Raw genomic sequence first — 27,903 nt, 5'->3', positions numbered from 1 at the left:
GTGAGGTCTACAATCTAAGCGTGCCTGTTGTATATATTATTATATATATCCTAACACCTATATACACTTAATTATTATTAATTATGATTACTAATAAGTTTGAGTGATAAACTTTTTGAAAATCTAATATGTATTTTATTATTTTCATCATTTTATCTTTTTCTTAACCTTAAATTTTAAGTGATAAATATAAAATCAAATTTAGAATAATATATAATATATAGGAAGGAAGCTTTCTTGGGTTAATATATACAAATGTAGAAATTGCAGGGTTTCGATCATAAAAAAAAGATTCGTCTTTTTTAAGGGACGAAGTCACGCTGGGCATCGGGCGGAAGCTGAAAGAAGGGGGGCGATGGGAAGGATGGAGAAAGCAAAGTGTTCCCTACCCTTTCTCCTCGCCCTCCTCTTGTTAGCCTCCTCTTTGGAGGTCGGCGGAGCTTCTGCGTTCGAGCGGCAGGAGAAGGACCGGGTGCTTCGCCTGCCCGGGCAATCCTTCAACGTTAGCTTCGCCCATTACTCCGGCTATGTGACCGTCGACGATGATCCCGGAAGGGCTCTCTTTTACTGGTTCTTTGAGGCCGTCGAGGACCCCGCCTCCAAGCCCCTTGTTCTTTGGCTCAATGGAGGTCCGATCGTTGAAACCTTTCATGTTTGACACTTGTATTTGTGGGTTTGGATCGAAAATCCATTCTTTCGTCGAAATATTAACGATTTTTTTATTCATTTTTTATTCGATGCTTAATTCATTCTGTTTCATGGCATAGACAAAAGTATTTCTTGGTGAGATATTATTTCCAGTAGAGTTATCTTGTGAACCAGTAATATAGGATTCTTGACTAATTAGCATTAACATGGAATTTGATAAAAAGATCGGATTTTTCTAATGGCTTTTGGTCATGTTTCCGATGGCAATAATTTAAAATTGGATTCCTCTTTTGGGTGAACTTTTGTTTGGTTACCAGTATCTTTGAGACAGCACCTTCCAAGATAGGGGGTTTTGGGTAGCTAAATTTTCAATATATTAAACTAATGAGATTGAGATACCAGTAACAGCATTCTTGATAAAATGACAGAGAAATTGAAAGATTTCTTGGATTTGATTGCCTTTATTGGTTGCAGAAATGGAGCTTTAAGAGAACAATTGGCTATGTTTTCTAATCCTGCTTAAGAAAATGAGAAACCTGGCTTTGTTTGGGTCATGGTCGTTGTTTCTTCTCTTGCATTGTAGAAAAGTTGCATTTGGTACCTAATTCTTGGTTTGTTGAGCATGAATTGCTGGTCATGGAAATGCAATGGCTTAGTTTATCTTCTCGACTTTGGATTCACACAAAACTTCTGGCAGGACCCGGTTGTTCTTCTATTGCATATGGGTTGGCCGAGGAACTGGGGCCTTTTCACATCAATGCAGATGGGAAGAGTCTCTATCTGAACCCTTATACTTGGAACCAAGGTAATGCGAAAACAGATTATTTGGTTTTGGACTCTTTCCTTGTTCATGTTATGTCGTGTGGAAGATGACTTTTATTATGGTTTGTGGCTGTCCTATTCTATTAAGTGGACTTATCTGGTTATGCATTCTCATTGATTTTAGTCATCTAAACAGGTCATTGAGATTATGTCCCATCATATGGATATCCAATTTGATATCGTATCAGTCAGAAAAATGAGTGCTTTCTTGTCAATTGAACTGCAATATAATTAAACCGATTCATTCCATATTTAACAGTCCTTTTCATTCTATGTCAAAAATAAAATATATCTTTAACCACACTTCACTAGTTTAGTAAAATTGTGTTAAATGCATCAGTGAGTAAGATATCTGATATCTCTATGCATTCTGCAGTGGCGAACATATTGTTTTTGGATTCCCCCGTTGGTGTTGGCTTTTCCTATTCAAACAATTCTCAAGATGTGTTGACCAATGGAGATAAAAGGACTGGTAACAGTTTCCTTTTCATCATTTTTTTTTGTTTTTTTGGCTTTATATTCTGATAAATTAGGTAAATCTTTAAATGAATTTGAATTTTCAAGTTTGTTTCTTTTTGCAGCAAAGGATTCCTTGACATTCTTGAAGAAATGGTTCAAGCGTTTTCCCCAATATAAGGGACGGGAATTTTATATAACTGGAGAAAGTTATGCAGGTTCGGAGACTAAAAAGGCTTCTCCTTCTACTTTTTTGGTTAATTGTTTGTCCAAAGTGCTGGATTTCTTGCACATATCTATTGAACTTGTATTGTGTTCTTTTTCTAGGGCATTATGTACCACAGTTGGCACAAGCTATTGTACGGTCACAAAAATTGACAGGAGAAAAATCAATCAATCTTAAGGGTTATATGGTATGATTGTAAGATGTGGCTTGTGGCCTAGGTTTTCTTGTGAAGATATGATGACTATGAGACCTTTGTTCATAAATTGGGTGAATTATAACCCTAAATTGGGGGATTCTGTGCAGGTGGGAAATGCTCTGACTGATGATTTTCATGACCATTATGGAGTTTTCCATTTCATGTGGACAGCTGGCTTGATTTCAGATCAGACATACAAGCTGCTAAATGTCTTCTGTGACTTCCAGTCATTTGTACATACATCATCTGAATGTGAAAGGATTCTTGACATTGCTGACAAGGAACTTGGGAATATTGATCCATACAGTATCTTCACTCCTTCCTGTCCTGGAAGTGTCACCTTCTCGAAGAATAAATTACTGAAAAGAAGGCATGTAAGTGTTTTAATTCTGTACCCAGAAGACATGAGATTCTAAGTTGACGTTCTGTTTGTCTATTACAATTTTTCTCTATGAATTTGTTATTTTATAGATCTTCTAGAGCATGAAAAGAGAAAATAAAGCATTAGATGAATTACAATAGAACTCTGGATTGCTTTTTCGTTGTCGATGTTGTACAAGAATATGTTTTTATTCCCCTTACCAGTTGCCCTATTTTGACAGTCAGTTGGAAGCATAGGTGAAAAGTATGATCCATGCACTGAGCAGCATTCTACTGTTTATTTTAATTTGCCTGAGGTTCAAAAGGCTCTCCACATCAATCCAGCCTTTGCACCATCTAAGTGGGAAACTTGCAGGTAAATATTAATTTGCGACTTTTAATCGAATTTTCAGAAGTAATTGTTTGTTCTTGTAGATTATTTTAGTTCTATATATGACAAAATGTGAACTAAATCTGAAGAAACAGTCTCTTCTTGATTTGTAATCCTGGCAGGGAGATCAATATAGGTGATAGAATTAAAGCATATTATGGTAGAAAATTGATAAAGACATGGAATGAAAGAACAAAAGAGAATAGATATGAGAAAAAGTGAATCAATACAAAAGATTGACAACCCTTTTTTTCATGTATAATCAATTATCTAATCACTCTTTTAATCAGTTTCGACTTTTTAAATAAAAAAAAAATCAGGACCCTTCCTTAATAATTTAGGACTGTGAAATAACCTAATAATATAGGTGTTATCTTCCCAAGATAATCAGCTAATCTCTGCCAAGCACCTAACATCTTTCTATTACGAAGAATCAATCTGAAAGTCACTCACAGCAGATGGTGGGGGTAACCAAATTTATGACTTATGATGGTAGTTGGCTTACAAAACTGATTCTGCTTCATCTCTGAGCAATAACGAATTAGCCTTCCAGGTTTGACATTTAAGCAAGTCCTACAACCAAAAAAAATTGAAAATTGGCCAGATTTGATGTGTAGTCAATTCCTACAACCAACAAAAAGTTGAATAATTGACTACTGGTACAGGTTTATTACTAAGAAGATACAAGCTAGACTATAATACAATTTATAATCAAATATCTCTGTGTAGCTGCAAACCCTAAACCTGGACTGCATAATTAATCCATATCTGATGTTCTCACTTCTCTTGTTGATTTCTTGGTCAATTTAATTTGCAGCAAGGCACTCTGTTTCTAGAATTATTTGCATAATAGGCAATTTGTGATAATAAGGGTCTACGAGTCTTCGGTTGATTGTTCCCCTTTCCTTTGTTCTTCTGCAACTGCTGTTGCATTCAGTGGATTATATACATACTAAGTGATAGTATTTACCACTTAGTTATACAAGCATGTTGAAGATGTTGGGTCCAGCCCATATGTGGGCTTGGACAATTTGGGCCATAAGCCCAAATCAATAATTAAGAGAGAAACAAGAGGAAGGGTTCGGGGCAGCAAGTGTGTGCGCAGTGAATGTGTCCGGCGGCGCACAGAGAGGAAAGAGGAGAGAGAAGGAGAGAGAAAGATTAGATTTCTGAGTTTTCTGTTTGACGATCGGCGGCCAAACGTTATCAGTTTTGGCCCAAATTTTATGTGGAGAATCCTTGCAGCAAACTCTACAATCTTAACGGTGTTGATCTACAGTTTATCCTCTCTGAGGTACTTTCCTGTTATATCCACTTTGTGAGACCTAAAATTCTCTTTTGAGGAGATTCATCCTATATGATGATATGCTAGAGCCAAGATCTATGTTCTTGATGTTATTATGATCCTCTAGTTATTCTAGAGAAGATCTATTGTAAACCTGTTATCATTACTATTGATAGTGGAAGTTTGAAGTGGACTACGGTCCCGTAGTTTTTCCCACATTAGGTTTTCCATGTTAAAAGATTTTGTCTCACTGTATGATTGATTTATTTCTCTATTGTTTATGCTGTGCTGATTGATATTAGCATTTGGATATCAAGTTGGTATTTTGATGAGGAACCCATTTTGATACAAAGAGGGAAAAGAATATTTCGCTTTAACAGGTTTTTTCCCAATAAGTGGTATCAGAGCAACAGATTGTTTGGTGCTAGTTTTTCTTGTGTGATTGAAATGGAGCAGTCAGATGGTATGATTAAATTGAACTCATCAAATTATTCCACTTGGAGGCGTTTGATGGAAGATTTGCTTTATTGCAAAGATTTGTATAAGCTCATTAAGGTTAAAGATAAACCTTCTATTATGGACAATGAAGAATGAGAAGTTCAACATAAAAAAGCTATTGCTTATATTAGAAGATGGATGGATATAAACTTGCATGAGCATATTTCTGATGAAACCAGAGCTGATGTTGTTTGGCAAAGGTTAGAAAACCTCTTTGCAAAAAAGACAGTGGGAAATAGAATCTCTCCTCAGAAGGCTTGTAAATTTGAAGTATAAAGATGGTGGTAACATTTTTTGGCATTTAAGCCTATTTCAGAGTCTTGTAAACAAGTTGGTTGCTATGAAAATGAATATAGACAATGAGATGCAAGGATTATTACTTCTCAGCTCTTTACCAGAAAGTTGGGAAACGTATGTGGTGACTATTTGCAACTCCACGCCAGAGGAAACTCTAATTATAGATATGGTTAAAGACAGTTTGCTAAATGAAGATGCCAAAAGGAAAGAACAGGGTGAATCTTTTTCTGGTGCATTTATTACTGAAAAACAAGAAAGACGTAGAAGAAGTCATAGCAGAAATCAACATGGTTATAAAAGAAGATCCAAGTCTAAAAGAGATATCAAATGTTTTTACTGTAACAGGCTAGGTCACATGAAGAAAGAGTATAGGTTTTGGAAGCGAGAACATAATGAAATGAAGAAAAAATGAGAAAGAGATCAATACAGTTGCTATTGAAGGTAATATCACTATTGTCTGTGATGAAGGTTATGTTAGTCTTGTAGCTCAGGACAGTAATTGGGTAATTGACTCTGGTGTTTCATTTCATGTTACTTCTCATGGTGATTTCTTTAGATCTTACACTGCTGGTGATTTTGGTAATGTCAGAATGGGAAACAGTGGTACATATAAGATTATGGGTATTGGAAATATTTGCTTAGAGACCAGTATTAAGATCAAATTAATACTCAAAGATGTAAAGCATGTTTCAGATATTCGTCTTAACTTGATGTCTATAGGTAGACTTGATGATGAGGGCTTTGCACACTATTTTGATGAAAGCAAATGGAAACTTACTAAAGGTTCTCTGATTGTGGCAAGAGGAAAGAAACTTAACTCTTTATGTCATGGAAGCCAAGCTACACAAAGGGGAGATTAATGCAATTCAAAAAGGTGAAAGTATAGATCTTTGGCATAAGAGGCTTGGACATATCAGCGAAAAGAGACTTCAAACTCTTGCTAGAAAGCAGTTCTTACCAGAGTTGCAAGGTACATCTCTTAAATCTTGTGATCATTGCTGCTTAGTTGAAAAAACACATAGAGTTGCATTTCAGACATATCCATCATCTAGAAGATCAGATGTTATTGATTTAGTTCATACTGATGTTTGTACTATGCAAACTAAAACTCTTGGAGGTGTTCTTTATTTTGTTACTTTTATTGATGATCATTCTAGAAAAGTGTAGGCTTTTGCTTTGAAATCTCAAGATCAGGTACTCGATGTTTTCAAGGAGTTTCATGTTAGTGTTGAAAGAGAAACTGACATAAAACTAAAGTGTATTCGATCAGATAATGGTGGTGAGTACAGGGGTCCTTTTGAGAATTATTACAGGTTCTATGATATCAGGCTTAAGAAAACAGTTCCTTAAACTCCTCAACAGAACGGTGCGGCAGAAAGAATGAACAGAACCATTGAAGAAAGGATTAGGTGTATGCTTTCCCTCGCCAAGTTACCAAAGTCATTTTGGGGGGAGGCTATGAGAACTACAGTTGATCTGATAAATCTTTCTCCATCAGTTCCTCTGAAAGGTGATGTTCCAAAGAGAGTATGGAGAGGAAAAGATGTATCTTATAATCACTTAAGAGTCTTTGGGTGTAAAGCATTTGTTCATATTCCCAAAGATGAGAGGTCCAAGCTTGATAGTAAAGCAAAAATATGTATCTTCTTGGGATATGGTCATGAAGAGTTTGGGTACAGATTATGGGATCCAGTGAACAAGAAGATTATTAGAAGCAGAGATGTTGTGTTTCTTGAAGACCAATTGTTTGATGATGGTGATAATATTGAGAAGCCAGAAATCTCTGTTTATATTCCTTGGAGTTTGGGTTCAGTTCCTTCACCTGTAGTTCATGATGATCATGGGGGAGATGAACAAGAAGATTATGGTGAGAATACCAGTGATGATACACCTACAGTTGATGATGCTGAACCAACTGAACAAGCACCTCCACCACCAATTGAGATTCCATTGAGAAGATCCACTAAAGAGCGACAACCATCTATCAGATATCCTCCACATGAGTATATTATGCTTACTGACGGGAGAGAGCCAGAAACTTACAAAGAAGCTATTCTACATGAGAATAAGAATGAGTGGGTTAAAGCCATGCAAGAAGAGATGAGATCCTTGCTTGAGAACCACACCTATGACTTGGTAAAATTGCCTAAAGAAAAGAAAGCTCTCAAGAATAAGTGGGTTTATAAATTGAAGACTGAAAACAATAGCTCACAACAAAGATACAAGGCACGACTAGTTGTGAAAGGATTCAGTCAGAAGAAAGGTATTGACTTTGAAGAAATATTTTCTCCAGTTATGAAAATATCTTCTATCCGAGTTGTAAAAACAATATTTCTTCATGGTGACTTAGAAGAAGAAATTTACATGGAGCAACTAGAAGGTTTCAAAGTTAAGGGAAAAGAAAATATGGTGTGTAAGCTTAGGAAAAGCTTATATGGACTCAAACAGGCACCTAGACAATGGTATAAGAAGTTTGATTCATTTATGATGAGCCAAGGGTATGATAGAACCACATCTGATCATTGTGTGTTTATGAAGAAATTTTCTAATGATGATTTTATTATTTTATTGCTATATGTTGATGATATGCTGATTGTTGGTCATGATGTTGGAAAAATTGAAAAGCTTAAAAGAGAGCTAAGTAAGTCTTTTGCCATGAAAGACTTGGGATCGGTGAAACAAATACTTAGCATGAAGATTCTTCGTGATAGGAAGAAAAGGAAGATTTGGCTATCTCAGGAGACTTACATTGAAAATGTTCTTAAAAGATTCAACATGAGTAAAGCCAAAGCAGTTTGTTCTCCACTTGCAGGTCATTTCAAGCTTCGTTCGAAACAATGTCCTACAAGTGAAAAAGAAAAAGAAGAAATGTCTAGAGTGCCTTACTCATCTGCAGTAGGCAGTTTGATGTATGCTATGGTTTGTACTAGGCCAGATATAGCTCATGCAGTTGAAGTTGTCAGTCGATTTCTCTCAAATCCTGGAAAGGAACATTGAGCAGTAGTGAAATGGATATTAAGATATCTACGAGGTACTTCCAGTTTATGTTTATGTTTTGGTAATGATGAACCTGTATTAGAAGGGTACACAGATGCAGACATGGCAGGTGATACTGATTCCAAGAAGTCCACTTCGGGATTCTTAATGACATTTGCAGGAGGAGCAGTCTTTTGACAGTCTAAGTTACAGAAGTATGTTGCTCTATCAACCACAGAAACAGAATACATAGCAATTATTGAAGCCTACAAGGAAGCTTTATGGATGAAAAAGTTTCTACAGAAATTGAGCTTGAAACAGGAAGGATATACTGTTTACTGTGTCATTCACTTCTCCAAGAATTCAACATACCATTTTATATCCAAGCATATTGATGTTAGATATCACTAGATTCGTGATGTGCTAGAGATGAAAGAATTACAGTTGGAAAAAGTACATACCAATGATAATGGTTCAGATATGTTGACAAAGTCTTTGCCTAAAGAGAAGCTTGAAGCATGTAGGCAAAGAGCGGGCTTGGTACAGCCCATCATATGAGCTAGAGGGGGAGAATTATTGGGTCCAGCCCATATATGGGCTTGGACAATTTGGGCCATAAGCCCAAATCAATAATTAAGAGAGAAACAAGAGGAAGGGTTCGGGGCAGCAAGTGTGTGCGTAGTGAACGTGTGCGACGGCACACAAAGAGGAAAGAGGAAAGAGGAGAGAGAAATATTAGGTTTCTGAGTGTTCTGTTTGACGATCGGCAGCCAAACGTTGTCAGTTTTGGCCCAAATTTTATGTGGAGAATCCTTGCAGCAAACTCTACAATCCTAACGGTGTTGATCTACAGTTTACCCTCTCTGAGGTACTTTCCTGCTATACCCATTTTGTGAGACCAAGAATTCTCTTTTGAGAAGATTCATCCTATATGATGATATGCTAGAGGCAAGATCTATGTTCTTAATGTTATTGTGATCCTCTAGTTATTCTAGAGAAGACCTATTGTAAACTTGTTATCATTACTATTGATAGTGAGAGTTTGAGGTGGACTACGGTCCCGTGATTTTTCTCACATTGGGTTTTCCACGTTAAAAGATTTGGTCTCATTGTGTGATTGATTTATTGCTCTATTGTTTATGCTATGCCGATTGATATTAGTATTTGAATATCAAGTTGGTATTTTGATGAGGAACCCATTTTGATACACAAAGAGAGAAAAGAATATTTCGCTTTAACTGGTTTTTTCCTAACAGAAGAATCAGGTGCTCAAGAAGGAAGATGATGGCAAGAATTGTGGGAATTCATAATATTAGCAAAATTCTTGTAACAATTTAACCTTTCTTCAATATTGAAACTCAGTTCTGCTTCTTCCATTTCTGTCATGCAGTGATGTTGTGAATGAAAACTGGATGGACTCTGCAAGGTCGGTATTACATATTTATCATGAGCTTATAGGCTATGGGCTTCGCATCTGGATGTTCAGGTGACTCTTGTGTTCAGGTGACTCATGTTCACTAATATCATGCTGCCATACTAATGTTTATGATATATTTGTTTCTTCAGTGGTGACACAGATGCTGTGATTCCAGTTACTTCAACACGGTATAATATTGATTCTCTTAAGCTTCCTACGGTGACTCCATGGCATCCTTGGTATGATGATGGCCAGGTATATAATGTTCCCTTTCATACTACAAAGTCCATAGGATTACTCGTTATCAACACAATTTTTCGTTTTGCGTAAAAATCTTCTCTCCAAAATGGTCCTAATGTGCTCTTATTATCTGTTCATATATGTATACATATATGTATATATATATGTATATATATGTATATATATGTATATATATGTATATATATGTATATATATGTATATATATGTATATATATGTATATATATATATATATATATATATATATATGTATAAATACATAGACATCAGTCTTGCTGGTTAACTTTCTTTGATGTCATTGCATCCAAAATTGCCTGTATGTTGCGGCTTTCCTATTTGCCTCTTCAGTCTGTATTTATTTCCAGAAGAAATATTGCACCAAAATTTTTAAATACGGGTCCATTATGGGTTTCAACAACTTATTGAGTTGGTACGGTATCAAAATATCAAGCCCTAGTGTCTATCTGTAACATCCAAGTAGAGGATTTCACCGATAAACATCAACCGTCCAGGTGCACGCTCACTGAGCTGAGTTGTTATATTAAGTCACAAGTCAAATTCCAATTAATAGTCTGCTTTTAGACGAAAGAATGTCTGATTTCTTTTAATTTATTATGTAGTTTTATCACTGTCAGTTTCCAAATAAAAAGTACCTTGTTTAGCAAAGATTATATTTGACTTTTCACTTATATGATTTTCTTTATTTGATGTTGATTTTTGGCAGCTATATCTTTTTGCATCCTTGTGCATTGCTGGCTTAGTAATAATTCTTCTATGCAAAGCAGGTTGGCGGATGGACTCAAGTATACAAAGGGCTCACATTTGTGACCGTGAGGGGAGCCGGTCATGAGGTTCCCCTGCATCAACCAAAACTGGCTCTAGTTCTCTTCAAGTCTTTTCTATCTGGGAGTTCAATGCCAACTTTTACCGGGCTTGATGATTCGTAAGCTCACCATTTAGCTAGGCCCGTTTGTGCAAATTATCCTGTCGAGTTCAGCTATCCAGAATGAGGATTGCCAGGAAAAAACAATCACAGTACGTCATTGGATTTACTAATTCCAACTGTCTGTGAACTTTCCATGATCAAGGAACTACACGATAGGCATGGCACATATTGTTCCCTTCTGCAGTGTTTGTTGTGCTTGTGTTTGGTGTACCTTGAATGTTGTTGCTTGATAATAATCAGCCAAAAATGTTTCTCTTTCTTGAACCAAGAATGAAGTCTTTTTTTTTCCTATTTTGAATGGAAGGCCCAAAGTGTGCTGATTTCTTGTGATTTATACTCCTTTTATCTTTAGCAGATTCAAAGTAAAGTTGCTTGAATTATTAATGCTGGTCTTTTGGATGGTAACCCAATGATGCATGGTTCTTAAAATACAATACCTCTAGTGACGCATTGTGAGAACATTGTTGACGGCCACTGACGAAAGAATTCCTAAATGTTCTCCATAGGTTTCTTTGTTTCCTTTTACTTGCATGGGCCTCAAATCAGCTTCAGCCATTAACTCAAGCTCCAAGTTGGTACTCGAAATCGAAGAACACAATTGGAACTGACACCTTTTCTGACACCACACATTACAATAGCACCCTCAGCGTTCTTCTGCCAACTGCACTACGCTGCTGATGAGCACCACGCGATTTCGGTCTCTGAAACCTCTTGTGATTCACGTGAACACGCAGCAGAAGGATGGCAGTGATTCTGACGGGCCAATTGGGTACTGCTGAATCATGTGATTCCTTGCACGAGTAATTTATGCTGAGGCTTCTGCTCTTTAGTTTAGTTTGGGTCTTCATCAATCATCATAGATTTGATCTCTAATTACCAGATTAGCTCCCACAGTTATCTTCCAGATTTAAACCTTTACAGACATGAACACAATCTCCAAGCCTGAAGAAATTAAGTACAAATAGTATCCAACAATTGGACTAAAACAAACTACAAAAATATTATACTTTAAATAGACAAAGAAGAAAGTAGACTATGATAGCAAATAATATTAATTAAAATAGATAAAAATTTGAACAGACTTATAAAAATCTACCAATTGCTTGAGCTTAAATATTTTAAGTTCATGATTATAGCTGTTATTAACTCAAGATTAAACATATTGTATCAGTTTCAATTAATACAAGTCAGCTCGTATTGCAAGCTTTGGGAACAGCCAAGCCAACACCTTGAAAGAAGGATAATGGCACCCTGCGGCTGTCTCCTCTTGCAAGTGGAAACAACATGCCGGCCACAACCACATAAAAGTTTCTGCCACTCCTAACAAGTGAACGACAGCCCTCGTCGTTGTCCCGAATCTGCTCTAATGGCAGAGTCCACAAGCTCGGGGAATAGAGTAATAAATGATGGCCAAGGCAGCTTTTTGTACTCTCAGTGAACATTCTTATCATGTCTTCTCCACAACTTGGCCCATTCGCCCCCAATGAATTATTCTTAGAATGATTTCTATCCAACTTGTGTTATTTGTGGTTATGGTCTCCAAGGCGTTCAAAGGGGAGTATGGGTGCCAATAATACTTGTGACCTAACTTCCCAACTCACCATTTTGAAGAGAGGAGTATCTATTTGTGGATTAGTACTTCCCATGCATCTCAACTTAACTCAAGAATTATCATTTACTTATTTTTATGAATGCAAGAGGATAACTTTTCATTACACTAAGCAAAATTAAGTATCTCACTAATTTGATTATTCAAACGGTTAGATTATATAATCCTATCTAGTTATGAATTTTGAGTACGATTATCGATCAATAAAAAATAAATTCCTTGAGATGATATTGATAAAAGAGACTTTACTAATTAATTATTCTTGATCTCTGTTATCGTCTATAAATAGGACCTTATATGAACTAAAAATATAATAAACGAATACATGATATTATCGTAAGATTATAGATATTCTCTCTATCTCTCTTTTGTTCATAATCTATCGTTTATAGTGATCCTGTGAAAGATAGGAAGATAGACGATGAGTCTAGTTTTTTTTGTAGATTGATAACTTTTTGGATTCGACAACAATGCACTCGCAGATAAGATAAAACCTTTATAAACAACATCGAGAGATACACATCATAAATTTAAATATATTATTATTTGATTTAGATTTTAGTATTAAAATTTTCATACAATAAAAGTATAAGGATGGTATGTAACCTATTTTTCAATGTTTAGAGAGGCACATGGCATATTGGAATGTTCCACCTCTCACTCCAATATGAAAATATTAGTAACAATTGGCTTAAATTTATTTGGAGGAAAATTGTACATCGCACTGTAGCAAACGAGAATAGTTCACATAAAATATTATTGCACTATGTGTGTGTACGGATAGTGGTTGTGTCTCATCCAATGAACATTGTGTCGCGGCAAGCAATATCTATCTTTCCACCTACTTTATCTCCTCCGCATGCAATTAGATTCAGCCAATGTGCGGATTGTAAGAGAGTAGAATCCTCTACAATTATTGTACGATTCAATTATGATCGAATTCTTTATATTCAAAAATTATGCTCATCAATTATAAATGTTGGTCCATGGCAACCCACAACCAAAGTAAAATCCATTGTGGTGGTTGCAGCTACTCCAATTAATGCTTTCTTTTGTGTTTTTGGTGAAATTGATTTTCTAAACGTGGAAGTACGAGTCATCATCCACCAAAACCTTGTTTATTGTATGTTTGAAATCATGAAATGATTTATTTTTCTTTCACTTTTTGAATATAATGGATTTATTTATCCTCCTTTTACTTGTATATTTTTTAAAGTTGACTTTTTAGAAAAAAAATTATGTTTTTAGACTTCCAAAAAGAAACCCTCAATTTTTAATTTTTTATTTAATGTCTTATTTTCCTCTAACACCCTAAATGTTCTTTGTCATCGTTTCTTGCCTTCGTCGTGATGCCTTACCACATCCGCATAGCCACCACGAGACCCCTCTATGTAGAGCCTCAACCTTGCTCTCGTGAAGCCTCCATCTTAAAACTAGTTATTCATCTTATTATTGTCCTGTCACTACTCCTTTCTTATCTCTTTGTAATGACATCTATAATATCATCATCCCCCTAGGAGGCCCCTACCGTATGCCACATCCTCTTCGTACCGCCAACAACCATCACATCCCCCTCCTCTACGTCCTCTTTGATCTTCATGTCTAGTTCTTTATCTCTCACTTTCTTATTGTCATGCAAAACAATGAGATCTCACGATGGAGTAATATAGGTGACTAGTGATGAATAGCATCAAAGGTCATTTAAGATAGGATAAAAAAATATAAAATTAAAAAATTAAAAAATAGGGATACTCTGTGGGAAACACTCAAAATAGAGGTATTTTCAGATAATCATGCTTGTTTTAATCAGCATTGGTTGGCTTTAAAAATTAATGAATATATCATAATAAATAAACTATATTCTGGGGTCAAAAGTTATGGAAAAAAGAACAACTCCTTAACAAATTCTTGGAGATACTAAGAATGACATTGCTCAGTGTTTGGTCATTTTTGAGGGTATGATATATTAAAACAAGAGAGTTAATTTTATAAAATCAGCACTTGCACTTATAATATTTTTGAATAAAATGCATACAGCAAATGGAGTTTTTCCATTATTCAAAAAAATCGTAATTATTAGATATGATAAAATTTCAGGTTGAGTATAATATAAATTTTCACCTTCCAATAATGGATATATATATATATATATATATATATATATATATAAAATTCTTAATCAGATTATTAATAGTCAAGAGACCGTTATTGTCAGTGCACACGTACCTAAACATTAAAGAGCAAAATACTTAGCATACCCGTTGTGATTCACCCGAAAAATCAGTATTTGTTCCGATTGCATACGCAAGGTGAGAAGGCCGGTGGGGTCCGCGAGAGTAGGCAGGTAGCTAAGGCGGGTAAGACCATGGGTGATCGAAAATTTTGAGTTGGAGTGAAATCGCGCGCTTTCTTCTTATTGTCAAGAGATCATTTTTATGATGCCGAAGTAACGGCGAATCGAAGGCGTCATTGCGACGGCGAGATTAGGGTCCTGATTAGTATGCCCCCTGCGGTTCTTTTTCTTTCGTCCTTGTTTTCGCCTGCAAGATTCTCGCCTTCGATCGGTCGCCAGCGAGGAGCGAATCGCGTCCACGTTTTCCCAGGTCATGTGCTTTTCCAGAATCTTTTGTCTCTCATAATTTGTCACCATCGAAATTATATACTGTGCACGAATAAGATTAGGTCTTTATGTTCATCTTTGCGTTTTAGGTAGGTTTTCCGATTTCAAGTCTTGGCGAAAGTTCTATTTAAGTTTTCTCTGCGATTTTAGGGTTATTTGATTTTTGACAGCAAATGCAGATTTCTTATTACATATCTTTTAATTTTTCTTCTTTAATCTCTTGAAATTGTTTGTTTACTATGAGTTCATAGTGGATGATAAAAAGTTTGCTTCTTTGGTTTGCTTCTCGATTACCAAATCCCCTGCACGTGAATGTCAGTGATCGTCCCCCCACATCACAAAACATCCACATCTATTTCTCAGATATAGATAAAAGTACCCTTCTTCTCCGCGATGGCAGGTGAAACAGTTGTTTCTTGAGCTTTTTTTGCAATTTATTTATACCAAGTGCATTGAAGTTAGTCTCATCGTTCCTTTAAAAAGAGCAAGAAGTTTAACCCCTTCTTGTAGAGAAAGCGACTTTGCTCCCATTCCATTCATTCAATTCCAAGAGATCAAACAGGGGGTGTGAAGAGGCACCCCACCCGACCATGGCAGTCTCGTGAGGAGGACAGAAGACAGAATAGAAACATCAACTTCTACTTATTCCATTAAAGAATGACAAGGAGATGCACATGATCACATCCTTCGTCCCTCACACGTCTTCGGTTATCCCCATGTCTTCCTGCTGGTAGTTTTCTGGTGGCTTAATCTGCCACAAATTTCTCTTTGTGCGACGCATTTGTAGCTCAGATTAACTACCAAGTACTGCATTGCCCGATTCTTCCCACTTCAGATCTCTTCTCTATAGCCCTACGGGTGTGCAGCAACAAAAAATGTCGTTTTTTTCGTGTAACTTCTTGTTATAGGTTTCTGTTCTTTGGATAGCTTCGTTCTTGTTTGATGCCTTTGATTATCCTGATTCTTATAGTTTCTAAATATGTCAGATATGAGGGCATGCTGCTTTCGGTATGAGTGGGTTACACTTTTCTGTAGAGAAGAGCGCATGAACGTCAAGTAGCTACAATGCTTCTGAAGTCAGCTCAAAGAGAAGATACTTTGAGGCTGCCGCTGGTTCTTTCTGAGAACAATGCCATGCCTATCATCACCAGCAAATCCCGGGCGAGAGAAGTTTCTTCTAGGTACGGTGCAGGGATGTCATCAACTACAATTTCCAACCCCAGTACTCCGAGACGATGCTCATCTCCAACTGCCAGTCGCACATCCCCTGTGCGGGCGACATCGCAAACGAAGCGAGCCCAATCAGCAGAGAGGAGAAGACCAATTGCCTTATCACCGAGGTTTTCAACACCCACAACCCCATCTTCTAGGCCTTCCACACCCTCTCATCCATCTTCAACTTTGGCAACACCCATTCGTGATACAGTGACAGAGATGCATGACAAAACCAGGCGGTTGCTCAGCAGCAAAACCCCTGATGGATTGTGGCCTTCGATGCGTAGCCTGTCATCTTCATTTCAATCCGAGTCTGTATCAGTGCCTGATAGTAAGACGGAAAAAGTAGTTGCAGGTTCTTCCTCAGATCATACGGTAAAGCCTTCAGCCAACGGGGCACCAGAGAGGAAAAGGACCCCTTTGAGAGGGAGAAACACTCCTGAGAACTCTTGTCCAATGGATAACTTGAATGCTAGGGTCATTGATCAACACCGGTGGCCTGGTATGCTGGGCAGGAGGGTGTCTGCAAATGCCTTGGCAAGAAAAGTGATACCAACAGACAAGATTAGCAGATCTGCTTCTTTATCAGTTCCATCAAGAGGGGTTTCACCAAAGAGAACCACAACATATGATAGTGCAGCTAGAGATTTCCAGCAACCATTAACTGAGGCAGCAAGACGACCATATCCTGATGGAAGTGGAAGGATGAAGCAAGATGCAAAATTAGATGTAAATACTTCTTCACAACTTCCAGAGAGATCATCCTTAGTAGCATGGATGAGTACCACTCATTCAACACCAATCAAAGCTTCACAACGCTCTTCATCACCAAGTAGGATTTTGTCATTGTCATTAAATACTTCCAGGGGCATGCAGAGTCCATCACGAACAAGACTGCCGACTTCTATTTCATCATCTGGTAATGGAGCTTCTCAAGCATGTGATGCATCCTCTGTCCTTAATTATGCTGTAGAAGTTCAAAAGGGAAAGAAGAATGCTAGTCATATTGAAGCTGCCCATCAGCTGAGGTTGCTTCATAATGCAGTCTTGCAATGGCAATTTGTCAATGCTCAAGCCGATGACACTGTTTCCATTCAGAAAAACAGGGCAGAGGTAGGAACAATAACTGAATACTTTTATTAATAAACTAATTATCTGGATTTTTCAGATGGAAAATACTTTGATACTTCTATCCTGTAGAGAGGGATCCTTTATGTTATTAGTAACGGATATTATATAATATCAAGATATGTAAAAGCTGGTTTAGCTTTATATTCCATAGTTATGTTCTTATAGTTTACATGATATGAGATGCCACATGCTTTCCTTTCTACTTGTAATAAACTAATAGACATTTTTGCCATATCTTGACTTTGGACTTCCAGTTATTCTTGCATTACATCTTATGCATAATTGCAACATAGTTCTATGTGCAACTACCTATGTGATAAATATAGTTACTGTCATTGGATTTTATCATTAGTGGATGCTTGCAACAACTGCATGAATAACATGTCTGTCTTATTTTTTGCCAAACAGAAGATTCTCTATTCTGCATCAAATACTATTTCAAAGTTGCGTGATTTGATTATTAGGAAAAGGAATGAAGTGGAGCATTTGAGACGACAGATGAAGTTGGTCATGATTTTGAGAAACCAAGTATTGTTTTATTTAATGTTTAGTTCTTGTGTGCTATTTATCTAATATTTGATTATTTGCACATTATGTATTATCAACTCTTTGGCTGATTGGAACATCTCCCTGTAGCTGAAAAATAAATTTCCCTCCTTTCAGATCTCTTTGTCATTTTGAGAGGGAATTATAAAAGCATGTTCCTAGCTTTTAGGTTAAACCTTCTCCTATGTAGACTTATTTTGTCTAGGAACCTGACCAATACTAGATAGTGACTAATATTGATAGCCCATAGAAATTCTTTGAATCTTTCAGTGTGACCTTGTCAACTTTCAATTGACTTCATGGAACAGATGATATGATGATGGTTTGACATTGGTTGTGTTTTGTGCACTAGGTTTAAATAGATAAAATAGAGTCTGGCTTCAAAATTTTTTAGATAGAATAGTAATAGATAAATAGCAATCTCAGAAGTATACTTCTTGGGGCTTGAGTAAACTAATCATCAAGGAAATTGTTTCTATTTAATCTAATAAATTTACTTTGACAAAAAATAAAAAGAAGAATATGGAAAAGTGGTGATATTTAACAGAAAAGGCCATATTGGATATAGGGTCAATTTTTTTAAATGCCGTGCACTGTAATTTTTACATGATAAATCATATTAGCTCTTACATATCTCTTGTTTATGATGAATTGAGTAATGAAATCCATAGTGTGTAGGTTAGATCATGTTTTATCTTTTGTTTGTGCAGATATGGAAATGAAAGAGATCACTGAGATGATTTTTTATTATTCAGTTGTCAGAGGGGGTAGTTGATCGTGTGAACTGATTAATATGGAATTAGCAGGATGTCCACATCATTTAGGCACAAATAAAGGGTTGCATTCACATTGTAAACCTAGGGTGTCTATCTTATCCAATTTTGAACTTTCAAAAGATATATTATATTGATTAAACTCATATTTTAGTTGCATCTTGACCTCACATGTTACATCTATCACAACAATGGTGTTTGTGATGCTTGAATTGTGCTACATGCTTATTTCTTGTACTTCAAAGCCAAAACATAAATAAACCAATATGAAGATTGGCCTTGGTCACAAAAAGAAGTTGCAGCCTTTTTTACTTTTCACTAATTAGTATTACTATTTCTCTTTTAAATTTTTATCTAAAATTAAACTCTGAAATTATTAAAAAAAATAAGCTGTGTTTTTATCCTTCTTTTTTAGTGTTCTCATAGAATACTACATTCATTCAATTTGCACTATTAGTGAAGTTCTTTCACATGAAACCATTTTGATCTAGGTGGCATACCTTGACTGTTGGACACAATTGGAAAGAGAATATGATAGCTCCTTATCAGAATCAATTGAAGTTTTTAAGGCAAGCACACTATACCTTCCAGTTTCAAGAGGTGCAAGGGTATGTAAGCTCTAAACTTGTAGATTTCATGTGATCATTCTATGGTTATATTTCATTAAATTAATAAGAAGCTTACTATTTACAACCCCGACAACCTCTTTACTATTGACAACCCTTTAAAAATATAATAAAATATTTTTTACTATTTACAACCCTGATATTATTGATTTTACCCTTTTTTTCCTTCCCCCTTAATTCATCCTCATTGTCTCTCGATGCTGTCTGACTTTGCTCACCACCCTCTCGACGCCATCCTCCGAGGAAGAAGAAGAAGAAGAAGAAGAAGAAGAAGAAGAAGAAGAAGAGGAGGAAGAAGAAGAAGAAGAGGAGGGAGGAGGTATTTATGTCCATTTGGAAAGGGATAGTTTAGAAATATTAAAAAAAATTTAAAATGGGGTTGTAAATAGTAATAAGGGGGCTGTAAATAGTAATCTTTAATTAATAAACGTGCGACATGCGATTTCCTGCTAACTGACCAGTGGTATGTGTACGTATCATATATTGTACTGCATATTTTGCAGCATATACTGGCACAGATGTGTACCCAGTCCATATTCTGACATGAACATTTCATAGCACTGTTGTACACCTTTTGGTGATGACATAATATGACTGGATTGTACAGTTATATGCCTGGGTATTTAGATTATTAGCTTAAACAGTTAACAATTAGCAATTGAATATTTTTTAAAAAAGTTCTTGTTCTTTCAGGCAGATGTATTTTCTGTGAAGAATGCTGTTAGTTCAGCAGTTGATGCTATGCAAGCCATGGGTTTATCGGTTTGTTATTTGCTATCTAAGGTAGTAATTCTATGGAGCTAAAATAATATCAGTTGTCTCTTTGCTTCAAATTCAATTTAGGTCTCACAACTGTAGACACATGTTCTGCACAAAGCAATGTATCGAGCAAGTAGCTATTTGTCTGTTACAATATCATGTGATATTTAAAGTCTTGGAAAGAGAACATGGAATAACATAGTAATCTTGTCTATTGACAAAATCAGTTGGGACTAATATAAGTCAGGGAGTAGAAGAGAAGTAAAAGAAAGAGAGGATTACTAATATGTATAAACAAAGAGGTAACTAAATGATTTAGGTTGTGAATGCTATTTTGCTTCTTGTTGCCCATTTAATTTGAAACTAAGGTTTCCTAAAGGTAATAGACACACTTGTATAATAAGTTAAAGAAGCATCTTACTTGTCTATTACATAACCGTGTAGTGATAAAATATATCTATAAGCTATTAAGTAGTAGGCAGGATGTGTTTCTTTATGTGAAAACGAACTATTGACTTGGATTTATGATACACAGGTAAAGAATACACAGTCAATGATTTCTGAGCTTTCAGTTGTTTCAGCAAAAGAAATGGCTATGCTAGCTGAGTGTAGAGAATTATTAGCTTCAGTAGCAACAATGCAGGTAAAGATTTTTTTTTCTTTTAATCATGAAGAAAATGTTAGTTTTTGGTTGGTAAATTGTCTTCACTGTTATCTTTCTTGATGCCATACCTTTTAAACTATAATGTGCTTTTTTGGTTGTTTGATGGTCTGTTGGCATGACAAATATCAAGATTACTGCTTCCAAGTTTCTATTAGATATATTCTACTATTTGGTTTTAGAATTTTTTTCACAAAATTCACGATTATGATTTTGCCAACTGATTGTTGAATATGCCTCTTTAGATATCATCATGGCATCTCGAAACATTTGAATGATTCTGCTAAACTTAATCAATTCATCGCTCTCTGTTTGATGCCCTAAAAGATATCCTAGTGTGATCTCTGGTTTAGTCACTTTGAACTTTCTCATATATCAGAAACCTCAATACTGTTTTCTTCAACTTCTTTGATATATTTGAATGTTGATCCATGATTGATTTCTCCCACAATTAGAATAATGATGGTGCGAAGCAGATCTTTTGTGCCCTCATCATATTTGTTTTTATTTGTTTGGTGCCTTGAGAATCCTCTCTGCCTGGTTTACCTCTTCAGCTACCATACACCTTTGAGGTTCAAGCTCCCTTCCTATTGGCATAGCCATCAAAGGGGAACCTATTTCAATGACAGACTATTCATTTGATTGACAGAGTTTGAGAATGGTTCTTCATAAACAAATTAGGACATTACTTGTTGCTTTGTTGAGGAGACAAAAAAAATATAGATTTCAATAAGGGGCTAGTGATGATTGAATATATTGATAAGATAGATAACTCAAATTAAAATTTGATAGCACTAATTAGTTGTACTCTTATCTGTAAACTCAATGTGTTGTTCACCAATGATGTCACCATGGACATAATCTCATGAAATAAATAACATGTTGTATTGTATATAGTAAGATTCTAAATATCGTTCCCTACCGATGTACCAATCAACTGTTGGTACGATACGTATCGAGCTGTATCGAGTGTAGCGACACATGATACACTAAGGTGTACCAATATATTGTTCATACCAGTCCTTTATCAGACCGGTATGTATCGCCCTTATCGAGCGGTACAGTACGATATTACAAACCATAGTATATAGGTATACAAGACATCCAATCTTTAAATTCTCTACTATTTAGTGTTAAAGATGAGAAAGGATTGAATTGGTAGAGATAATCCAAGTGACTTACTGATCTGAACAAAGCATTTTGACCCACATGATTAAGACCATTTCGTACTATTTATGCTTGAGTCATGTTATTGGCATTACCTATCAAATTATTGGCTATGTTATAGACATGTTATAGACATGTTATAGACATGCATATCATCAATACATGGATAAGAACAATATATAGTATCCTTTCCATGCAACAGAAATCAAAGAAGGAAAATTTATGCAACGTTCTTTTATAAAAACAGGTACAGGAATCCAGTCTTAGAACATATCTCCTGCAACTGAGACATGGTGGTTACAAGATGAAGTAGTCAACCAATGGCATGCATCCTCAGCTAAACTCCTCTCTAACAACTTATAATCCGCAGAGTTAACAACTACGCTTGTATTATTCTTGTTTTTCCATTTCTTTTTTGTATATCTATCACCTTTTATGTGTTATTTACACATGTAATAGTGCTAACATGGAAAGAAAAATATATATATATATTACAGAGAGTTAAAGCAAGGTTAAAAATGTGGTGTCAAGAACATGGGTATTGATATTTAGAATCCACAGGTTCATAGTTGTTGTAAATAATAGAAATGAGGTTTTGTAGCAAGGACAGGGATTGTCATTCACTTTGGACACTCACTCTAAGAGAGCTAACATGTCTATCACCATTTTAATCCTAGAGTCCAAAAAACTTGGCCTCCATGTTCGTTGTTTTGACTTCAATATCTAAATGCTAGTATTTGATTCTTCTATTTGCTTTGCATCTTTGCTTTTTCTCTATATCGATCGAACCAACCCGGCTCAACAATTTATCCAGTATTTTTTTAGAAGCACAACTCTCTTTCAACGTTGCTTATTTCAACTTGCAGCTGGATAAGATCTTTGGCATTCTCCATCATTCATAAAAAAAGTTATAACATGGTAATATCATGAGATATATATATATATATATATATATATATATATATATATATATATATATATATATATATATATATATATATATATATATATATATATATATATTGAGAGAGAGAGTAGAGTTGTACTAAGAAAATTATTTGATTGACAAGTATTCTTGAGTTACTAGAGCCAATATTCTTGAGGGACAATTAATCCCAAAACTAAAGATTCTTTGAGAAGCTCAAATTATTCTATAAATACTTGATGATGCATCTTTAACTTTAGTTTTGGTGGGGTGAGTGTTCATAGATTACTCTCTAGTAGATATAGGAAGGATGAGAGAAAAGATGAGATAAGTTTTTTGAGGGTGAACAAGTAATCTGTTCATTTTAGTTACAATTGCTAAGCTCATATACAAAGAGACACCTTTCCAAACATAAGTATATGAGCTCGTTCGTCTCCTGTTAGAGGCAAATGCTTACATTCACAGACTGCTTGTCGATAGGAGAATCCTACACCACCATTACCTCTGTGCTTGTGTGCGAATCCTACCTAAAGCACTCGACGACAGAGGAAGTTGGTCATGATTTTGCGAGACCAACTATTATCTTATTTAATGTTTAGTGCTGGTGTGTTATTTATCTAATTTTTTTTTATTTTCACATTATGTGTTATCAACTTTTTGGTTGATTGAAAGGTCTCCCTATAGCTAAAAAGAAGAAAGAACTTCCATTATTTTTGTCATTTTAAGAGGAAATTATAAAAGCATGTTCCTAGTGTTTAAGGTTAAAATCTTCTCCTAAATGATAGAAGAATATGATACATAAATATGAAATTACAACTTTGAATTTCTTATATTTTGTAATCCTCGATCGATTTAAGAATAAGAGATTTGAGGATATGATTTAAGTATATGATTGAAAAAAAATCTCTCTCTCATAATTTATATAAATATGTATTACGTTAATAAATAAAATTATTTCTTTCATAATAAATTTTTCATACTATCAAAGCCATTCTTATTTCAAGCAAGGCTTCCTCTTTCTCATCCTCTCTGTTATTGTTTTACAATTATCGGTTTCTAGTTTTTCTTTCGAATTCGGGTGTTGTACTGAAGATAAAGATATGCGATTCTTGTATAGTAGATTTGCTTCAATTTACTGATCTAATCAGCCTCTTCTAGTATTCGAATAGTTTTTCCAATGATCCTTTATCGTTGTACAGTTTACTTGTGGGCATTCCCTCTGCTCCTACCTTCTACTCAAATCTTCATTGGCATCCTTGGCCCCTTCTTGTCATTGCTAAATTTACTAGCACCTCAAATCTACAATCAACCTTTGACAATAGTCTATTTCCTATCATCATTCTCTCAACTGTGCCATCAGCACTTGCGATCGAGAGAACTCAAAAAAGGAAGAAAAAGATCATCCTTTTTTTCACATCTTAGATCATATCATTCCTTATGCATTTCTCAAATTTGATCTCTTTCGTTAGATCATATCTTTTTCTATGCACTACCCAAATTTGATCTCCTCTAATAAATCAGATCTCTATCATTTGTGTATCAAAATTAGATCAACAATTTGTTCTGAATTTTTCTTATTGGATCACAGCATCTTTTTAGCATATCTTCCTCCTCTACACCATACACTTTAATTATTATTTCCTCAAGAAATAATAATTCCTCTCAACCTATAAGATGTATATCTATCAACGCAATAAACTTAATTCCCTTCAAGCTCTTGAAAGGTGTTAGGTAATATTTTTTAGATATAATCTATTAGATTACATTAATGGCCTTTTAGTTATCCATCAGAAAAAAATCCATATATTAGAAGAACCCATTCCAATGGTAAATCGTAAGTTATGGTTATGACAAGATCGTTTTATTCTATAAGTCGTTCAAGTCTCAATCATTGGCTCTATAGCACCACAAATCTCTTTATATAGCATTATAGAAGAAATATAATCTAAGTTATAAATCACCCTCGTATTGGCATGCCAAGTCTTTTATTTACTCTAATGAAAATAATACAAGAGAGAATTACTATTATTGATTTTATGTAAAATTTAAAAGTTATTATAGATTATTTGATTTTAATAGGTCATCCTTGATCGATGATAAAATCATTTTTCATACTTTCAATGACTTAGGAGTCAAATATAGGGAACTAGTAATAACAACTTAGGCACGTGACTCACAAATATCATTTGAAGGATAATATGACACGCTAATTGATTATGAAACATATATGAAACGAGAAGAGAAGAAGAAGAGACTAACTATCAAAGCTCAATTTAATCAAAAATCCAAAAGAAAAGACAATCAATGCAACTAGTACTTTAATAAAAGACCGAATAAGTAATCTTCTAGACACATGGATAATACATAGAGTCATCATTCTCCATCACACTATTAACTCTCTAACTATGGTGACAATTTCAATCCAAACAAAAAATAGCTTCAAGTGCAACTATTAGTAGTTCTAACATCCCAATAATAATAATAATAAGCAAAAGGTCATTTGTCAACTTTATAATAAAATTAGACACATTATAAAAGTCGGCCAATCTCAACAAGCCTACTACTGCACCCAATTGGCTTCAAGCAAATATTATAACTACTATGATTACTTATATAAGCAATTGGATTATTAACTCTAGTGTTTTTCATTATATCACTTATGATTTGTAGAATGTATCTAACCAAACCGATTAGGGAGATAATGAAAGCATCATCATTAGTAACGATAATGAAATCCCTATCACTCACGTCGGTTCCACAATACTTAATTCACACATACATATTTTTATACTTAAATGATGTTTTGTATACACCTAATATCAAAACAAATTTTATTTTTGTTTTTCAATTCTGTAAACAAAATAATACTTCTATTAAGTTTTTTTCTGATTCATTTCTTGTAAAGGATCTAAGCATTGGGACATCCTTGGTCTGAGGCTAGAATAAAGACAACATATGCAAGTGATCATCAGCTTCATAAATCATCTAGCCAATCGCTCTTGTTTTAGTTAGTGCTTCAATCAATGTGTGGCATCATCGCTTTAGTCACCAGTCAACCTTCATTTAGTAATAATTAATTTCTTGTTACTCCTTTTCAAATTTTAAATCAAGTAGAATTATAATTTATTGTGATGTTTACCTTAATAATAAAAGTCAGAGACTATCTTTTATAATGTCTTTCATATTTTGCACTAAATCACTTGAAATCATTTATAATGATGTTTGGGGCTCTGTCCCAATCACTCTCTTTCATAATTTCATATTTTATATCATTTTCATAGATTATTTCACTAAATATATATGATTATATTTTCGAAGTTACTATAATCTTTACTTATTTTAGAAAGATAGTTGAGAATTTTTTTCAATCTATCATTAAAATAATTTATTCTAATGGAGGAGGTAAATATCACTTACCTTACATTATGTGGCATATAACATCTCAAGTCATTATCATACATACCAACTAGTTAGCTCTACCGAATATAAGCATCAATACATAGTTGAGATTAATCTCACCTTTCTACACCAAGTCTCCATGCAACTTTAACCTTTCAAACTTTAATCTATCTTATTAATCATATGTTTATCCTAATCCTATAACACTAGTCATCATTTGAAAAACTATTTCACAAAATCCTAAACCTTTAAAAACTTAAAGTATTTGATTATCTATATTATCTCTCGTTATGCCCCTACACTTCACACAAGTTAGCACCAAGATTCAAGTTTTACATTTTCATTGGGTGCTTACTTTTTCTTTTCAAAATTTTGCTCCTTCAGTAATACGAGCTACTAGAATAACTAACCATCACTATATTCATATGAGTATATGTCAAACATATTCAAAATGCACCCTCACCACATCAACGAATAATTCTCCTCTAAACTAGTACTTTCTTATTACTCTAGTTCAGTAGCATCTTATAACTTCTCCATCTATCTCTCTACTAAATCAATCTATAATGCTTGATGAAGTAATGCCTTTGACACCACAAATGATATCTTGATCCTCTCCTTAGCTAAGTGACACCGAAGTGCATCAATATGATCAGGTATTGCTACTACTTATTCACAATTCTTATACCTTCAACACAACCCAATAATACCATCGAACTTGGACATCACATGATAATACACTCCAAAAATGAAATCTTTAAATCATATTAAATCCTTGATCTTCATATTACTATTAGCTCTCCACCTGTTTACAATCATCACTTAAGCCATATTATGGATCTTACACAGTACCGATAAGTACTTGATTCCTCATATTTATCTCTCAAATATCCAAGTGTTTTATTTGTAGTCAATAAATTATCAAAATTCATGTATCGACCCTTCACTGCACATTGGTCTATATTAAAATATGTTCTGTGATATCTTAAAGGGATTTAATCATGGACTTCTCCTTCATAAATACCTATTACTTTATTGTCATGTCTTCATCACTAATTGGGCAAGCAACATTGATAATGAAATATTTACATCAGCTTGTATTATCTTCTTTGGGGCAAATATGATAAGTTGAAGTTTCAAAAAATAAAACACAATCGTAAGATCTGCCACTGAAATTAAATACTAAGCCATCGCTACCATCATTGTAGGGCTCAATTGGGTTACTAATATGCCACACAAACTTGGCATTATTTGCTAATCCAATTTTATAATATTCTATGATAATATCAGTGCCACTTACATATGCATCAACCCAATGTTCCACTCACGTATGAAATATATTACCATCAACTTTCACTTTGTTAGAGATCAAATTGTTAAACGTTAAATACATATTTCTTACATCTATACTTTTGATCAACTAGTACTCTCTAGTAAAGACCCTCGCTCGTATGATATTTTAATTGTATCGATCCAAGATTAACATTGAAAGTTCAATTTTGTGAGGACATAATGGAAGATCGCAATATGCCTACAAATATAATAACAAAAATTTTTTAATCTACAATCAATCTATGATTTAATAATCGATCATACATTTAAATATAGACTTGAGGACATGATTGTGAAAGATCGTCAAAATCCATATAAATATATTTATACATTATCTTAATAATAAAATTATATTTCGAAATA

At 34.7% G+C, this 27,903-nt stretch overlaps 2 protein-coding genes across 9 annotated transcripts; both read left to right on the top strand.

Annotated features, from left to right (window-relative positions):
* The first annotated feature begins 285 nt into the window (after positions 1 to 285).
* On the top strand, positions 286 to 11,111 carry LOC135617589 (serine carboxypeptidase II-2-like). Its single transcript, XM_065117975.1, has 10 exons — positions 286 to 629; positions 1,346 to 1,453; positions 1,847 to 1,942; positions 2,052 to 2,144; positions 2,254 to 2,339; positions 2,456 to 2,722; positions 2,951 to 3,084; positions 9,546 to 9,641; positions 9,722 to 9,827; positions 10,617 to 11,111. The coding sequence occupies exons 1-10, from the start codon at positions 356 to 358 to the stop codon at positions 10,776 to 10,778; spliced, it is 1,422 nt and encodes a 473-aa protein (XP_064974047.1). The 5' UTR covers positions 286 to 355; the 3' UTR covers positions 10,779 to 11,111.
* A 3,734-nt stretch (positions 11,112 to 14,845) lies between these two features.
* Positions 14,846 to 22,551, top strand: LOC135617588 (AUGMIN subunit 8-like). Of its 8 annotated transcripts, none has more exons than XM_065117973.1 (8): positions 15,003 to 15,406; positions 15,517 to 15,864; positions 15,993 to 17,334; positions 17,764 to 17,880; positions 19,163 to 19,279; positions 19,991 to 20,080; positions 20,592 to 20,699; positions 22,132 to 22,550. In XM_065117973.1, the coding sequence occupies exons 3-8, from the start codon at positions 16,072 to 16,074 to the stop codon at positions 22,195 to 22,197; spliced, it is 1,761 nt and encodes a 586-aa protein (XP_064974045.1). In that variant the 5' UTR covers positions 15,003 to 15,406; positions 15,517 to 15,864; positions 15,993 to 16,071; the 3' UTR covers positions 22,198 to 22,550. The 8 variants fall into 8 exon arrangements, 7 of the variants coding, with proteins under 7 accessions (XP_064974044.1, XP_064974045.1, XP_064974040.1 ...); XM_065117968.1 differs by having other exon boundaries at positions 15,004 to 15,406; positions 15,517 to 15,736; positions 17,761 to 17,880; positions 22,132 to 22,549; XM_065117971.1 differs by having other exon boundaries at positions 15,004 to 15,406; positions 15,517 to 15,810; positions 17,761 to 17,880; positions 22,132 to 22,549.
* The last annotated feature ends 5,352 nt before the right edge of the window (positions 22,552 to 27,903 follow it).

This window comes from Musa acuminata, chromosome BXJ2-7 (genome assembly GCF_036884655.1).
Source record: "Musa acuminata AAA Group cultivar baxijiao chromosome BXJ2-7, Cavendish_Baxijiao_AAA, whole genome shotgun sequence".
Classification (NCBI taxonomy): domain Eukaryota; kingdom Viridiplantae; phylum Streptophyta; class Magnoliopsida; order Zingiberales; family Musaceae; genus Musa; species Musa acuminata.
This window is presented reverse-complemented; position numbering and strand designations above follow the sequence as displayed.

Excerpts from the sequence above, each read along its gene's own strand:
- LOC135617588 (XM_065117972.1), top strand. The coding sequence starts at position 16,072 with ATGCTTCTGAAGTCAGCTCAAAGAGAAGATACTTTGAGGCTGCCGCTG. Across the intron at positions 17,335-17,760 it reads TTCAGAAAAACAGGGCAGAG|AAGATTCTCTATTCTGCATC; the intron begins GTAGGAACAATA and ends TTTGCCAAACAG. Across the intron at positions 19,280-19,990 it reads CAGTTTCAAGAGGTGCAAGG|GCAGATGTATTTTCTGTGAA; the intron begins GTATGTAAGCTC and ends TTGTTCTTTCAG.
- LOC135617589 (XM_065117975.1), top strand. The coding sequence starts at position 356 with ATGGGAAGGATGGAGAAAGCAAAGTGTTCCCTACCCTTTCTCCTCGCC. Across the intron at positions 2,145-2,253 it reads AACTGGAGAAAGTTATGCAG|GGCATTATGTACCACAGTTG; the intron begins GTTCGGAGACTA and ends TTCTTTTTCTAG. Across the intron at positions 2,340-2,455 it reads TCAATCTTAAGGGTTATATG|GTGGGAAATGCTCTGACTGA; the intron begins GTATGATTGTAA and ends GATTCTGTGCAG.